Source organism: Echiichthys vipera (genome assembly GCF_963691815.1).
Source record: "Echiichthys vipera genome assembly, chromosome: 2".
NCBI lineage: Eukaryota > Metazoa > Chordata > Actinopteri > Perciformes > Trachinidae > Echiichthys > Echiichthys vipera.
Window position 1 is genome coordinate 28,710,980 of NC_139827.1, and position 17,588 is coordinate 28,728,567.

General features: G+C 43.4%; 2 protein-coding genes across 3 annotated transcripts; both read left to right on the plus strand.

Annotated features, from left to right (window-relative positions):
• The first annotated feature begins 1,219 nt into the window (after nt 1-1,219).
• LOC310953916 (nocturnin-like) lies at nt 1,220-17,345 on the plus strand. 2 transcript variants are annotated; one of them, XM_083923181.1, is made up of 6 exons: nt 1,220-1,283; nt 6,331-6,609; nt 14,161-14,288; nt 14,393-14,567; nt 16,029-16,360; nt 16,448-17,345. In XM_083923181.1, the coding sequence occupies exons 3-6, from the start codon at nt 14,169-14,171 to the stop codon at nt 16,964-16,966; spliced, it is 1,146 nt and encodes a 381-aa protein (XP_083779307.1). In that variant the 5' UTR covers nt 1,220-1,283; nt 6,331-6,609; nt 14,161-14,168; the 3' UTR covers nt 16,967-17,345. The 2 variants fall into 2 exon arrangements, with proteins under 2 accessions (XP_083779307.1, XP_083779306.1); XM_083923180.1 differs by lacking the exons at nt 1,220-1,283; nt 6,331-6,609 and adding an exon at nt 10,902-11,023.
• Nucleotides 1,640-3,856, plus strand: ccdc175 (coiled-coil domain containing 175; the record flags this gene model as incomplete). Its single annotated transcript, XM_083926870.1, has 1 exon — nt 1,640-3,856. The coding sequence occupies one exon, from the start codon at nt 1,640-1,642 to the stop codon at nt 3,854-3,856; it is 2,217 nt and encodes a 738-aa protein (XP_083782996.1).
• Nucleotides 17,346-17,588: the final 243 nt, after the last annotated feature.

The following is a 17,588-nucleotide window of genomic DNA, read 5'->3' on the forward strand; positions in this document are numbered from 1 at the left end:
AAGAGCCAGAGGGATGGCGTCCTTGAAGGTTTGTTAGCTCTGTATGCTAACTGATGTGGGTCCAGTGAAGCAGGGATGACGGCTTTAAACAATTTTCTCTTCACCAGTGAATACTATACCATTTCATAAGGATCAACGGATCATTGGATTTAAGCTTACATTATTCAAATGTTTTTAAACCCCTTTAAATTGAGAGTCCATTGGTATCAAGTGTGATCTAATTTCTATATGGGGGAGGAGTACCATAAGGCCAAAAACAAAACAAAAAAGAAGAGCCAGGGGCATTTTAATTGTTTGTTTGTAGTTATAATGCAATACCTGCTTTTCAATATTGAATTGAATAATGCCAAATGTGGTGTTTTCGGCAAAGTAAATATGTGGAATATTTGTGCATTATTAATTCGATTATGGGTAACTTTTATATACAAACAAATGTAGATTTTTAAAAAAGGTTTTGTGGCATTTAAAATCGTTTTCAATCCTTAAAAAATGAAATGCTTTGACCCTGAATTACTTCCGTTATATATTGATTAATCCCTTATTTTGATGTGTCGTATAAGAATGGTTAATAAAGGTTAAAAAAAAGTTTCCTCACCTGCAAAACGCATCCTGGAGGACGAAAGTGATGTTTTCTTCCCAGTCAGATCTATTTGTTTGTGATGCCTGCGAATATGTCCTGCCATGTTCGTCGTGTTGCCAGAGGCGGCGTATGGTACCGGCGTGTAGCATAGCCTACAAACTGTATATTTCCTGTCAACGACGCGTTCGTTATTTATATAACTCACAGGAAAGGCAAAATGCTTCCACACCGCTGACTTCAGGGAAGCAGGAGGATTTTCCAGCTCTATTGTTGTTTTTCCATCATCTCGGACTCCGGCAGTGGCCATGGTGTCTGAAGAAAAGTGTCGCTGCAGGCTGCAGCATTTCCCTCCGAAGTGTAGTGGAATTGAAGTCTGAAGTAGCAGAAAATGTCAATCCTCAGGTAAGTTACACGTACCTCAAATGTGTACTTAAGTACAGTAATTAAGTAAATGTTACTTTCCACCATGTGATAGCGGCACATATACGCGCACCTACTCTTTTAAATGGTTTACGTGAAATCGTCAAACCTGGCAACCCCGGGGCTCGTGTTTCCTGCTTCTGCCACCAGAGTGCCACCTACCGTTTGGCGTTAGCTATCATACCGGGTGAGTGTGACTTGTTTTCAGCTCATTGCTCACACACACCTCAGGAAGCAGAGGTTGTTTCCAAATGTCTGCTCGGTCGTTGCTTCAGTATTTCAGGTAAGCACTAAACCCACTGTTGATGACCTTTCAACATTAACAGACTCGTTTGTAGGGCGACACATTGTTTCATGTATCAAATGCGAAGGTCACATGCCCGTTCTGTTTATCTAAACTTTCCTGCGGTTTAATGACAGTAATTACTTGGTTTCGCGTATGGACGACTTAGCTTACGGGTAGCCGCTGCTAACAAGTTTGTGGCATCGCGGGCTTGCCGTACCTTACTGTGCTCTTCGTGGTGGGGTAGTCGTTGCCATGGCGACCCCACTCACAAGTTATCGGTGAAGTGAACCTACAACTGCAAACACACACTCGAGCATAAGACACGCTTAAAACTAAACACACAGGCTAAAAAAATGGCTTCCTGCCTGGTCCCCGACTTCCCGGCGGTCATGGTTGCTCTTGAGCATTTAAAGGAACTGGACAAGCAGTTGAAAGAGGAGGGGATAGCTTTCTCACCTGAAGCCAGCCTCCACCTGACGGACATCACGGCTGCTATCACTCAACTGGAGGCGGACCGGCGTGCTGCCCATGAACACTTAGAAGTGGAAACCATCGAAAACAGCAAGCTAAGACACCAAATCAACCATATGAGAGAAAGAATGAGCCAGGAAATCATGGCCGACGTAGCAGCAGCCAGGGCATCTAATGCCGAGGAGATAGAGCAGCTGCACAAAGACCTTAACACAGTTTCTCAGCTACAAGAAGCCACTGTGCAGAGGCAGGAAGCCCTCCTGAGCCAAAACCAAGCACTGGGCCCAGTGCGAGAGCAGGTGAAGGCTGAACATGAAGAGATCGTTGCCACTCAGAATGATCTAATCACCTTAAAGTATGGCCTGCAGACACACCTTTATCAGACCCAGGATCAAATAGAGGAGGTGAAGTGCTGCATCGCTGCTGTCGAACAGGACAAAGTAACACTGCAGCAAAAGATGGTGTTGGAGAGAGAGGCTTTCACTGTGAAAAACGACAACCTGTCCAGAGATGTGGACCTGGCTGAGGAGAAAATAAAGCGGCAGAATCAAGCGATCAGGAGCAGCAGAAAAGAGTTGGACAGACTTAATGACAAGAAACAAGAAACCCGTGACCATCTGGGTGAGCTCATGATTGACATGGCCAAGCTGGAGAGCAATATGCGGAGACTGGCAGCGTCTCGGTTACAGTGCGAGAAACAGCTTCAAGAGGAAACCCAAAAGCATCAAGATCTGAGGCAACAGAGAGAAACAATGAAGAAGGAGTTGCTTGAGTTAGGGGAAGCCTTCAGCGCTGCCGCCCAGTGCCTTAAAGAGGAAATTGCCACAGTGGAAGGTAAAATAGAGCAGGGACGAGCATCCAGACGAAACTATCAAGACTCCTTGGCCCAAATCTATGAGATATTCAAACATCAGCGCGATGAAGAGAACGAAGTACGGGGAGAGCATTTCCACGTCTCACAGCAGCTGGAGCGATCCAAGCTGCAGCTGGAGGAGCGCATTGCCTCCATAGTCAAACACAGCAAGGAGATCAAAGAGATGGACAGGCAGATCAGAGAACTCCTGGAAACTGACACGATCACCAAGCGCGTGTTTGATAGGAATCAGGAAGAGCTGTGCGATAACGTGGATACAGAGAAGAAGAACATTGGCCATTTAGAGGAAGAGAAGAGACGGCTAACGAGGCTCTTGGAGGAGGTGAAGATAACGCAGGAGGAGCATGTGGCGAAGATGTCGTCTGATATCGATAACACCAGGAGGAGATACCAGGAGCTCCGACAAGAGCAGGCCGCACTCCTCAAGCGTCAGCCAAAGAGCACAAACGCCGACTTGCTGATGAGCCATGCGACCCAGTGTGAGGTGGAGTACAGACATAAAGAGGCCAAACAGCACGAGGAAATAGAGCAGTGCACCGCAGAGGCCGAGAGCGTCACAAGGAGACACGAGGAAAAGCAGAGGGAGGTGGAGGAGAAAGAGAAGACGCTGAAGGAGGTGGAAGCGGAGTGGAACGAAGAGCGGTCCAGGCACCAGAGACTGAAAACGCTGACCTCCGAGCTGAGGAGGAGGAGGAACGAGCTGGAACTGTCGATTCAGGGGCTGAAGGAGGACACGGCATCTCTGCTTCAGCCCAAAGAGACAATGAAGGCCGAGCTGGAGGAGACGCGCAAAAGCTACATGGACGTGCTGGGCAAACAGGCCTCAGAGCTGAGAGCCGTAGAGCTGAGCTTCTATGACAGTAGCGTGAAACTGGAGCAGGTCAGCATGGAGAACAGCCGGCTGCATCTGTGTATCAGACAGCTGACAGAGGACATTTGCAGAGCCAGGGAGAATAAAGACAGGTACTGGCAGGAGGTTTGCCACTTCAAGCGGGACACGCAGGCCTTGTTTGTGAGCTTACAGGAAGCGTGGAGAGAGGATTTATCGGGGACTCGGGACTGTCAGAACGACGACCGGGTTCTGTTGTTATCGATGAGCGCCGTGCTGAACCACCTGGAGAGCAGGAGACAACAGTTAGGGGACGTCAGCACGCTCCTACACCGACAAATGTTAGACTTCAGCAGAAGACTGGGAGATAAAACAACTATACGACAGCAGAGTTGAGTTGACCCGTACTGCATGGAGTACTCCAAGTTGATCATTTCTAATCAAACATGAAATAAAGCTCCTCAACAACAGGATGATATGAAGCAATGCATGTTAAGTTGATTTTTATTAAGGCAGGCTTGTATACATAAAAATACAATGCACTTAAACACAGCTTTCCGGAGTTGACTTCACTTCAGGGTTCCTACGCAGTGTGGAAAAGTATGGAATTGAATTTGAGTCATTTCCAGGTCTGGATAAGTTTGGAAAAAGGCAAAAGAGTTTGGAAAAATGTTTGTTTCCAGGCTATTATCTCACTTTCTAAAATAAAATGTATTAATATATACAAATCAAAAAAAGCTTACTAAAGCACCGTAGTCGACCTGTAGATGATATGAAACTGATCAAGCTCACTGTAGAATGGTGTCGGGTTACCATGGTTACCGTTGGCCGGTGTTTAATTTTTTTCATACGTGTTGTCGCTATTTTCTGTATGATGTATTGTAATTTCTTATTTTATTATTAACAACTATGTTTACTCCATGTAATGAAGCAAAGACATATGTTTTCTTGTGTTGTTCCTGGGTAATTGTCCATCCCTACTGTTGCTGTCTGTAGGGGGTTGCATGTACACAGTTAGTAATTGCACTCTTTTAGCATTTAGCTTGAATAAAATGCTGTGCTTTAAAATCCTCCGAGAAGTCTGCAAAAGTATGGACTTCTGAAATAGAAAATGTGTGGGAACCCCGTCAGTACTATGCACCCTGGCTGGGACATATATACTCTTCATAACTTCTATTGATTTATTTCATGATTGGCTGAAAGGGAGATGGTGCAACGACCCCTTTCTACATAGATTGTATAGAACTGAGTTTCATACAGGCCTACAGTAACGTGTAGAGCAGCATACACAAACCTTTTTATGGTTTATACAGTACTTAGCTTTAATAAAAAAATATACACATCATGTTTAGTAGTATAACATGATTCATTTCCACATGGTCTTTAACATTATTAGTTCCTCCTGTGCTTTTCCTGGAATGACTCGTCCAAATGTCGGCTGTGGAACCACTCATACTTTGTAATGCTTTTGTGTTTGAAATGCGCTCTATTAATAAAGCTGTCTGGCCTCAAGATAATTTAACATAGACCAGACTGGTTCAAGAGGAATTTCTGTTCTGTTTTATGACTTAATCATTTCCTCATCAAAATGCCTTTTTCCACAGAAGACATGTTGACACGTCACAGTACACACAGTACGTCAGTTCCAGGGTCCTGCTGTTGTGCTGGTGGCTGCACAACAACATAGAACAGATCCACTTTTAATGTAACACCTGTGCTGTTTTTCTTAACTTATTTACAAAGTCCTACAACAGGTCACAAATGTGTTACTTTTCTTTATTCCTTACACTGTGTTTGGTACATACAGCAGCTATTGTCATATGGAGGATAAAGAGATGCTAATATAACAATAATTATTAATAGTTATTAAGTTACACACGCTAGCTAAATTTACATTTACTTGAAGTATTACATAGAGCTATAAAACATATGTGTGCAGTGAGAGCAGCAGAGGACTCCAATGCATGCAGGGCTTAACATTAATATCTTTATTAAAGTGTTTTCAAAAGAAATCAGCGATTTGGTGCCAAAACTGCAAATATGGTTTCCATTTTCAGTCCTCTTATATTTTGATTCATTAAGATACTGTGCAGTTTTACATCAGCTTAATAGTGAAAATATGACATAAAAAATAAAAGCTTAACTACAGTGACCAAACAAAATGATTAATTATTAATCATTATTAGTTGTTGCACAGTTAAACAACTTATTTTGTCTGGTTCTGACTGTTACAGCATGATTTAAATATCACTAACAAGTGTTGCAACAAACAAATGTTAGTGGTGGATGGAAAAACTTTACCCATTGGGGATCGACTCCACTAATTATACACAAACCTTTGGGCGTTTTCTTTACTTTACCGTCATTATGTATGCATTAAAAAAAAAAACTAAATCATTTCTAGACAGTTTTACTTTAATAAGAGATTAACCGTTTTGTCCCAAATCTATAAATGAAATCAAAATGTTAGCAGTGTTTGTTTCCTTTATTCTGCTATCATGCTGGAAATCCAGATGGTTAACCCTTTTGTACATTGTGCAATGTGCATACATTTGGTTGACAACTTGTTTATTTGAGAATCCACATTAATTAGAAAAATGCACCTACTGCTTTCCCCCCGTTTTTCAAAATGTTTGTAGTTTATTGATAAATGCTTTAACTTTCAGTATAGCAAACCAAATTAAATGACCATGTCACATTAACAAAAAACACAATAGAAAACTGAAAAGAAAATGATTGGCAAGTTAAAAAAAAATTATTAGTAAAATCCAAAATGTAAAAAGTCAATTGTTTGTTTTTTTAACTGCTGCCTGTTATACCCTTCAGCGAGGACTGGAGTAATAATGACCTCAACTCTTCTGTCTCGACAGATCAGATGCAGTTTGATGCCCGGTCCCTGAGTGGCTCCTGCCAGCAGATGGCAGAGGAGACCGCAGTTCTCTCCGCTGTGACCTTGCCCTGCAGCTCGAGGGTCAAGCAACCAACCACTTCCCACTGAACAAAAACACGCGGACCACACGACCACCGTCTGTGTCGCACACTGTGAGGACATCACAGAGGCACAGAGAGAGAGAGAGCGAGCTGAAACACAAGGCAGCAGCTGAGCAAGTGGAGCTGAAGGGACGAGTAGCGGATTTCCAGTAAAGAAGGTAAGTCTGCAGATAAACACGAAGCAAACTTTTCCCTCGACCCCTTCCTGCCATGTGATCTTACAGCTACAGAATGTGTCGCTCTATGGTCAGACTCTATCATACCATATGTTTTAAACCGTTTTTTTGCTTGTAAGTGTCTCTGAATGTTCCAAGTATGTTCTCTCAAATATATGTCAGGCTCTATTTGCCTGTGGCTGTATTGTGTCTGCATGGATTGGATTCAATAACAACTCTAGTTGGAGGAGATCATCGGTGCGTTTTGCTGTGTCATGTTATAAGGGAAACTTTCTTCGTCTTTTCACTCGTTATCTGCAGTTGAAGGACACACTCTGTTGTAAAGTTGGAAAACATCTTTGAGTTACGTACCACACTGTATATTGTGGACACTCAGCTGAGAATAGTCCTAAAAAGTTGACAGGACACCCACTTTTCACTGGACAGTGACCATATTTGAACCGGTTTTTAAATTGACTGACTTACTTTAAAAATGTATTTCGATACAATTACTTAGCTGTATGATAAAAGATAATAAAAAAAATAAAGAATGAAGGAGTGCTTTGGGGACATATGACAAAAGTGTTGTAATTAACATATAAACTTTTTAATAAGTCATGTCATTAGTCATTTATAAGCCTTTAATCAACAAAATAAATCTAAATGTTAATAAATGATAAAGTACTTTGTTAACATGTCACAAATGCGTCATCTGTGAAATCTAGTAGTAATCTAGTAAATCATGAAGCAAACAAACAAATTATTAGTAAATGATTGATAACTAATTAGTTGATATATTCTGAATCACTGTGATCTGAGGAACAACTAGAGTTTAGATCGGGCCTAAAAAATCCAGCCTGACTCTACCAGAGCCCGTGCACGTTCTGTCCGAGCCCGGCGCCACCCATTTCCTATAATTATGAGCCTGATTCAAACACTTTAACAGGATTTTTAAAAAATAAGTGGGACGTTATAACTGATGTTTTCAACTCTGATCTACCAATCCGAGGGATTACTCTCACTCATGCAGATTCAACTTGCTGAATATAACGAGGACTTCGACAGTCAGCAAACCGTCGGCTTAGTGTGGCTCCGCCTCCAAGCCTGCTTTCAGTATAGTACCTTACAGAACCGCACATAGCCCATACGTACATGGACCTCAACAGCTGTGGCGATTGCTCTAAGACTGCAAGGGAAGCTCGCTGTATTTCCTGTTCACAGACTAGGTACCTCAACAGAGAGGTCATGAAAAAGATGGAAGGAAGTCAGCAGTTTTATTGGTATCGTCCGCAACTTTTGACAATAGAAACAGAAAATAAACATTCTAATGTGTAAGAAACTGAACTGAACCGAGCCGGACTGCTTAGTGGAAACGACTCTAATTAGGTTAGGTGTAGGAGAACATACAGAACAGAAAAATGTATGACCCGTTGGAGACACAGAAATACAGATCAGTTAATTCAAAAGCAGAAAAAGTTGCTGCGGAAGACACCTCTCTCTCTCTCTCTCTCTCTCTCTCTCTCTCTCTCTCTCTCTCTCTCTCTCTCTCTCTCTCTCTCTCTCTCTCTCTCTGTCTCTGTCTCTGTCTCTGTCTCTGTCTCTGTCTCTGTCTCTGTCTCTGTCTCTGTCTCTGTGTTTGTGTGCGTGAATGTGAATGACAGGGAGAAAGAGTGCTCTCTCTCTCCCACACCCACATATTGTAATGTCATGTGGAAATGTCAATATGCCAGAATATAATTACCTGCTCTCACTCACACACACACGCGCGCTGTAGTGTGTCTGTCTCACTCCGACAGCGGCCATGGTGTTGTGTACCTACCTATGTTTAGAGGCTGTATGCGCGGTCCGAGTGTTGCGTTTACAGACGTGAATCACCACTATCAGTCAGAAGAGCTTTAAGTTCTTCACCATGGTGCTGTGCGTTGTCTGTGGGCTGACACACTGACGTCAAAGCAACGCAGTGGAAACTAAAAACATTTGCTCCTTCAATCCAATCTGTTGGATTATGGGATCCAGAGAGAGAAGTAATATTGCTTTGTCTCTGCTCAAGAAATATCATTTTGATCACAGTCCACACACATTTTCATATAGAGTAGGTCTAGACCATGATCACATTTATTTATGATTTACAGAGACCTCTCTTGACAGATTGGGGCAAAGGGATAGACAGTTGCTTCCTCCACTTCCGCACCATTGATTGGTTCATGTTAAACTCTCTCGCTGCTGCTCTACTCCCGAGTTCTACTGCGTGACTAATCACCTTGAGTTTAAACTCTGCGTTGTAAGCGTGTCTCTTAAGAGGAGCCATTTTGGGCTCTTTACACAAACACACATATGGAAATGAAACGGCACGCTTCGCACAGTCATATATCTCAACATGCACCGCGCGTTACTTCTTCTACGGGGGAAAATAGAGTCTGCAGCTGCTTACCGTAGGTGCAAGACCTGTTGTAGCTCAATATTGGTCCATATATAAGGCGCACCGGATTATAAGGCGCACTGTTGGCTTTTGAGAAATTTGAAGGTTTTTAGGTGCGCCTTTATAGTGCAGAAAATACGGTACCTTGTAGGTAAGTGCAGTACTCGAGTAAATCAATGTAGTTACTCTCCACCACTGGTTGTGACCTAATGAATATTTTTGATAAACCTTGCACTTGGTTTAATTTATTCTATCGAGCTTCGTGTGCTTTTCAGCATATCCATTCTGTTGTGTGGCTGTGCTCTATAGATTAGATACTATAGTAGACAAACTACAACTGTTTAGCAAGTTTACGATGTGTTGCTAATGACAGCGTGAAGTGGCCTTAAAAGGTCTTAACATATTTTGAAAAGGTCTTTAAAAAAAAAGGTCTTGGAATTAACTCCAGGATTCCTGCATATACCCCCCTTTTAAACTGACTATTTGCTGACGCAGTTGTTCACAAACTGGTGAACCACGCTCCATCCTTGCTTGTGAACGACTGAGCCTTTCAGGGATGCTCCTTTCATACCCAATCATGACGCTCACCTGTTTTCCAATGAACCTGTTCACCTGTGGAAGGTTCCAAACAGGTGTTTTTGGAGCACTCCTCTACTCTTTTGTTTTCCCTGTCCCAGCTTTTTTGGAACGTGTTGCAGGCATCAAATCCAAAATATGTGAATATTCGCAAAAAAAAAACCCCAATAAAGTTTATCAATTTTAACATTAAATATCTTGTTTTTGTAGTGTATTCAATTGAATATAGGTTAAAAATAATTTTCAAATCATATATACTGTTTTCATACGTTTTACACAACATCCCGACTTCATTGGAAGGATTCAGTTGCTTAATTCTAGTCTATGTTGAGGAAGGAAGCTTTTATTGTCTCAGTAACGTGACAGTACATTCGACGCAAAGTGCAGCATTTTTACATAATCAATTTAGAGATTTTCATTAGTAAAAGGAAGTGTATTGTTCAGCTCTTCCCCATGGTCTAGTAAACTCAAATCGTAATAAATCGCAATATCAAATCGCAATACATGTGAAAATAGCACCAAAGTATGGTGATAGAATCCAATTAGGAGAAAGTCCTATGGTCCCAGCCTACTGTTTAGCCCCCCCCCCCCCCCTTCTCTGTCTTCTCACGAACCTTGTCCTGAATAACGTCTGAGAGTGAGACTTCTGTAGTTCCTTCATTCTCGATTACGTCATAATGTTTTTTAAATGGAAAATAACACTGATGTAACGTTAGTGACGATAAATTGTGAACACGGTGTCTTGGGTGTCGTTGCAACATGCAAACTACCGAGGAACTTATTATTTCAAAACGCACGCATGCACACACACACACACACACACACACACACACACACACACACACACACACACACACACACACACACACACACACACACACACACGCTCAGCACATTTTGTTAGTCATCTCCATTCTGACCCCGACTTCTGTGTGTGTATCTGTGACTCCATGTTACTCTGGTTTTATGCCGTTGTTTCGTACAATTTATGCATTGTAATATATCTGCCATCACAGTCAAGCGTGTGTATGTGACTGTGAGAGAGCAGCAGTTTGGATTGCGCAGTGTGTGTTGGTCTTTCTCTCTCTCTCTCTCTCTCTCTCTCTCTCTCTCTCTCTCGCCTCACCAGCACATGACCTGTAATACTCATGGTGTGGTGACGTCTATACTTCCTAATCTCTCCCTCTCTCTCTCTCTCCCTGAGCCTTTATAGGCAGCAGTGGGCAGTAACAAGTCAGATTTCTGCACACACTGACAAAAACACATGTCATTGTCTCCCGCTGCAGTGAAAACACTTTCAGCTCAGCCAGGAAGCGTAACTCAGCCGACAGTAACACACAGTATCTGTTAGGGTGAAGGCAGCATTACAAGGAGGCGATAACTCAGAGTGGACATAGCTGTGGACAGTGATGGAGACTGTGGGTAAGAGACAGCTGTTCTTTATTTCCGTCACTGTATCCAGTCTGGCTGGTGCTGGCGTGTGTATGGATAAACACGGACCCGCACAACTGTTGATGTCAGAAAGAGTGCTCAGGTGTGTTTCTGTTTATCCAAATCTACCAGGGTGTGTTGTCGAAGTGGAAAGGAGCGGCAGCTGGCTCTAGACACGGACGTCCTGTTATTGCTCACAGATCCTAGATATCATTTCCTTTATAGTCATATAGTTCTGGTCTAAAGGAGCTGAGGAGATCTTAGGCAGTCACAGCTGTGTGTGCATATTGGCATGCTTTTTTTCTTCTCATAGAATTGTGTCATACCTTTTCATATAGGTGTGCATTACTCTTTTTGGAAAATGACTAATATTGTCAATGCAAAGCAATTAGCACTCTAGCTGGGATTAAATTGGTTGAAATGCATCTGATTTAGAAACATTCTGAATGTAGGTAGATATGGGTTTTTTTCCTTTTAATGTTCTTGCTTAAACAGAACAGTTGGATACTTAATATTATTATTATTATTAATATTATTATATTGTTATTAACATCCAGTTGTGCTTAAGGTTAGCTAGCTGTATTTGTTTGCAACGTGTAAGTATACAAGCCTGATGCCTCTTGGCGAACTGCCAAGTCAATTTGACCTACTTTGGTTTGACCTGCTGCTGTGTGTGTGCGTGACAGGGGTTGTCATCAACAGGGTATGAGTTCCGCCAACTTAAACCTATGATTTCAAATTGAAAGTTGTCTCTCTTGTTGTTGTTCTAATGTAAAGACTGCCTGTTTTCCAAGAGTAAGTAGTGAACAGCGTTAACAATATTCATGACATTTAATTCAATTCAATTTTATTTTACAGTGCCAAATCATAACACAAGTTATCTCAAGACACTTTACATACAGAGTAGGTAAAGACTTATTTACGATTTACATAGAACCAACAATTCCCCCATGAGCAGCAACAGTAATCTTGTGCACACAGTGGCAACAAAAACCTTCACTATAACAGGCAGGAACGTTGAACAGACCCAGCTCTATGGAGGACGGACATCTGTCTGCACCAGTTGGGGAGGAAGAAAAGGAGAGAGAAAGAGAGAAGAGACTGATTTACAGAGAGACAAGAGTAGACAGAGACACAAGAGAAGATGGAGAGACAAGTCCATCCACAGATGTTGTGTAGGATTTAGGTCAGAGCTTTGACTGGGCCACTCTAGGACATTCACCTTCCTGTCCTTTAGCCACTGTGTTGTTTTTCTGGAGGTGTGTTTTGAGTTGTTGTCATGCTGGAAGGTGAACCACCTGCCCAATTTGGTCGTCAAGTGTCTAACAGGAATTTGAATCATGAATTTGGGTGTACTTGGCAACATCCATTTTCCCTTCAGTCCTGACCAACTGCCCAGTCCCTGCTGAAGAGAAACAAGCCCACAACATGATGCTGCCACCACCATGCTTCACTGTAGGGATGCTGTGTTTTGGGTGGTGTGCTGTGTTTGGTTTCTGACAAACACAGAGCTTGGTGTTCAGCCCAAAAACTCCAGTTTTGATCTCATCTGACGATATCACCTTTGGCCACATGGCATCAGAATCTTCAACATGTTTTTGATATACTGTAAACGAGACTCAGTGTGACCTTTTTTCAGAGGAGGCTTCTTTCTCTCCACCCTGCCAAACATGTAGAACTTGTTGTCACATGCACAGACCGACCAACCTCTGCCATTTAGACTTGTAACTCCTTTAAGGTCACCATGGGCCTCTTGGTAGCTTCCCTGATCAATCTTTTCCTGGATCGGTCTCCAGTTTGGAGGGGCGGCCCGATCTAGGCCAGGTCTGGGTGGATCCATATGCCTTCACTTCTGGACAATACTCTGAACGGTCCTCAGAGGGATAGCTAAAGCCTTTGAAATATTTTTAGATCCTTCTCCTAACTTGTGCTTATCCACAACTTTATACTGAAGCTTCTTTGAAAGCATTTTTCCAACCATGGTGAATTCTTTGTGTTACCATACATTACGAGGAGTGGAATCCTCAAAGAACAGCTGATTTTATTCTGAAGTAAAATCAAAAACACCACAGTTGATGTCAGGTGGAGGCCAATTAACTTGGTGTGTAATCTGGAAGGTGATTGGTTATACCTGAGAGTCTTTATAATGCTTATTCTAAACTCATCACTTTCACAACACCGCAAATTCTAGTTTTTTGAAATTTTGAAAAAAAAATCACTTGAATGCTGTAAGGCAAAATGTATAAATTACGCTGGAGAAATACTTTTGTATTATCATTTCAGTCTGTAAAACAAAAACAGTGACTTTCTACAGGCACTGTATGGTGGTAAATATGATCAAATACGCCATTGACAAGCGACACATTGTTGCAACAATTTTGGACAACTCACTAAAATACCGTATTTAACATAGGTCCGGTCGTTTTTAGACATTTTTATGTGGAAATGCTACATAGTATAACTTTAAAAATTAGCCAGTGAACATAATGGAGCATTCCCTCTGGAGCTGGTGGAGAACAAAAACAGAGCTGAAAGACAGCAACTGTTGGACTTCATCTGGTGGCCACAAACACGACTCCAAATTAATTATTTTCTGCTAATCTCTGTCTGCTGGATGTGTTAATAAGCAACTTCTGACAAGTTTGCCAAGACAATTTTAATATGGCAATAATATGCCAGCTTGTTTGCTCTGCCCTCAAGGGACCAAAGAACCGCAGTGGTGGAGATGCATTAAAGATCAAGAGTATGTGATGTGGCATTTTTGTGAAAACTCTGCGTCAGTCACTGAGAAGCATCCGGATTGTTTTAAGGTTGCATTAATGATGTCGTTCACACGACTGGGCAGATGTTAAAGGGGACAAAAGGTGAGCTGAGCTGCACCCATGATGCAGAAACACTTAAGCCATCAGGGGAAGTAAAAAGCAGTGACTGGTGCTCCAGGTGACGGTGTTCACTCCCTCGTCTCATAATCTGAGCTGGTATTTCTGACCGTTCATTTACAAATGTGTCTGGAATTTAGAAACTCTCTCAACTGCACCACAAAAGTGGCATCAGACTTACAAATGCGCTTAATGTATTTTTCTCTGTCCTCAAACGCCTCACCATCTTTTTCTTTTTCTTCCAATCAGTGTGTCCGATGGGTGGAGGGGCCACCCGGCTGTACAGCGCCCTGACTCAGACCCACAGCAGCCCTCCTCTCCCCCTCCCTCCATCCCACCAGCCTGCGGACACAAATCTGGATCCAGCTTTCTGCCAGGTGACTCCTCCTCTCCTGTTCACAGCACAGATGTGAGAAAGTGACGCAGCGGTACCCTGCCTCCTCAGGTGAAATGACTGTTCAGTGTCACGTCTGTCTTGCAGGAGCAGAAGGGGTCCCCTGCATGTCCCTCCGATCCAGTGGAGCTGCTGAGACGGTGTGAGGAGGCCCTCAGGGACCGACCGCCTCGCTTCCAAAGGAAGTTCACTCACCTCAACGATGGAGACGGCGCCCCCAGCAGCCCCATCCGAGTGATGCAGTGGAACATACTGGCCCAAGGTAGACGACTTTAAGGCTCTGATATGTCTCATGAAACGTTCCAAAATAGATTAAAGATTAAATATTTTGGATGTGGCAGATTCAGGGAGGTATGATAACAGGTGGCTTTTGGATTGTGTGCCCGTCCTTGTTCCTGTAAATTAAACATAGTGAAGGTGATCAGGTCTCATCCTTCTCTGCTTCCATTCATGTTTGTGCCAGTTGTCGTTGCACTAATCAGTGTTTTTATAAAAGCAACTGAATCAAATGATTGTGTGTGATGTGAAAGGGGTCCCTCGTTGTGATGAACCCAGAAATAATTAGCAGCGGAGTTTGCCATTTCCCCCTGCTCTACAGAGCATTTTAGCCCCTTTCTGCTCATTGTTTTAATTTTCAGGCCAAAACGTACTGTGTTGATCCACTCTGCCGTTCTCATTAATTCAATTACTAAGAGACAAATCTTTAACAAACCCACTGAACACTACCTGCCCAGCACCACACTGCAGACAAAGTTTGCAATTACCATATTTTCCGCACTATAAGGCGCACCTAAAAACCTTCAGATTTCTCAAAAGCCAACAGTGCACCTTATAATCCGGTGCACCTTATATATGGACCAATATTGAGCCACAACAGGTCTCGCAACTACGGTAAGCAGCCGCAGACTCTATTTTCCCCCATAGAAGAAGTAACGTGCTGTGCATGTTGATATATATATCCGCGCAAAGCGTGCCGTTTCATTTCCATGTGTGTGTTTGTGTAAAGAGCCCAAAATGGCTCCCATTAAGAGACACGCTTACGACGCAGAGTTTAAACTCAAGGCCATTAGTCACGCAGTAGAACATGGGAATAGAGCAGCAGCGAGAGAGTTTAACATGAACCAATCAATGGTGCGGAATTGGAGGAAGCAACAACCATCTGACTGTTTTGTTGACATTCCCTTTAGCGCAGCTTCATCTAATGGATGCATAACGTAACCCCAGCCTCGACTGTAGCGTCTATTCTATGCGCCTTATATATGAAATAAGTTTCAAAATAAGCCATTCATTGAAGGTGCGCCTTATAATGTGGTGCGCCTCATAGTGCGGAAAATACGGTAGTTAAAGGTCCCATATTTTGCTAATTTTCAGGTTCATACCTTTATTCACCCTCTGTCTGAAACGCTCAGTTGTAGCACCTGTCTCTTTAAGAGCCCCTCCAGGAAAAAGCCCAGTCTGCTCTGATTGGTCGGCTCTCCAGGTCTTTCAGATCTGTGCTCTCTATTGATTGAGCGTTTTCATGCTTACATGGTATTTATATAGCACCTCCACCTGGATTTTATATTAAAAAAAGAAATGGAAATCTCACTTTTTACAATATCAGTACTGCCTTTTAGCTATCTGGTGGAGGACATTGAAAAACTAGCAAAATAAAAACGCTAAGCATTGTTGAAGCACTCTAGGTCAACTTTATACTGATCTTCCTTTTTCTCCCGTCCTTCAGCTCTGGGCGAGGGATTGGACAGTTTTGTCCAGTGTCCCCCGGAGGCCATCAGCTGGTCCCACAGGAAGTACCTCATCCTAGAGGAGATCCTCACCTACCGACCTCACATCCTGTGTCTTCAGGAAGTAGACCACTACTATGACACCCTCCAGCCTGTTCTGGCAGGACTAGGTTACAGCAGCAACTTTTGCCCTAAACCCTGGTCGCCGTGCCTGGATGTGGAGGGCAACAACGGCCCGGACGGTTGCGCGCTGTTCTTCGATCAGTCGCGGTACGAGTTCCGGGATAGTGTGAACATACGGCTCTGTGCCATGAGGATTCCAACCAATCAGGTGGGTAGAATCTGAGGAAAGCCACACGTCTCGGACACACAGCAAGCTACTCATAAGCACCTCTAATACGCTGCTCTCTTGCCACAGGTTGCTGTGGTTACGATGCTGCGTTGTCGGAGCACGGGGAGATCCCTGTGCGTGGCAGCGACCCACCTGAAGGCTCGTTCTGGCTGGGAGTGGCTCCGCAGCGCCCAGGGCTCCGACCTCCTGCGACACCTTCAGTATCTGGTTGAGAAACATGTCGGCGATCCTGCGGGTGCCCCCAGCCCCGACACTCCTCTGCTCATATGCGGAGATTTCAACGCAATCCCAACAGAGGAGGTGTACCGACGTTTCACCGCGTCGCCTCTCGGTTTGGACTCGGCCTATAAGAAACTCAGTCAAGGCGGTTTGACTGAGCCGCAGTACACGACATGGAAGATTCGGCCGACAGGGGAATGCTGTTCCACTCTGGACTACATCTGGTACAGCCAGGACACACTGAGAGTGGACGCAGTTTTGGACATGCCCACTGAGGAACAGATTGGGCCAAACAGGCTTCCGTCCTTCAGCTACCCGTCTGACCATCTCTCTCTGGTTTGTGACTTCAGCTTTAAGGAGGAGTGAGAAAGAAACGACAGAGGAGCACAGAGGAAGGGGCGACACTGAGAAGAGACACGGTCGAGACTGGCTCCTAGTTGGCTTCGGCCAACAAGAAGGCGCGCAGATGCCATGCCACACGGGAGTAACAAGGGCAGGATGAACCGGGACAGAGGAACCAGAAGTTGGCTATTGTGACTGGAAGGAAAAAGTCAGTCAACGTATGATGCAGAAGTAAAGTGGAACACTAAACACAAATGAGAGACACTAATGGATGGGAGTGGACGCTTGTTTGTTTTTTATAAATAACACTGAAATCCAAATGTTTTGTTGAAGCTGCAGTTAATGATAAGCTTCCAACTGCCAGTGTACTACAGAGTGACTGGGAATAAAGTGTTTTGCTGTACATGTGTGGTTTCTATTTGATGACTGTTGCTTTTGCAGGGTAGTATTATGTATTTACTGTTGGCTCTCTCCGACTACACTCTTTGGTTTGGTCATTACTTTGTAAATGAAAGGGTTGTTCGCCCAAATTACAGAATCATCCAGTGGTTTCTAGCAACGCAGATAGTTCTAGTTGTATTATCTTTATTTGTGGTGCTCACAGCATTGAAGAAAACTGCAGTGTATCCATGAAAAAAAAACAATA

What these genes read in the sequence shown, in the direction of transcription:
- LOC310953916 (XM_083923180.1), top strand. An exon ending in GTGGAACATACTGGCCCAAG is followed by an intron (nt 14,568 to 16,028) that starts GTAGACGACTTT and finishes CCCGTCCTTCAG; the next exon opens with CTCTGGGCGAGGGATTGGAC. An exon ending in TGAGGATTCCAACCAATCAG is followed by an intron (nt 16,361 to 16,447) that starts GTGGGTAGAATC and finishes CTCTTGCCACAG; the next exon opens with GTTGCTGTGGTTACGATGCT.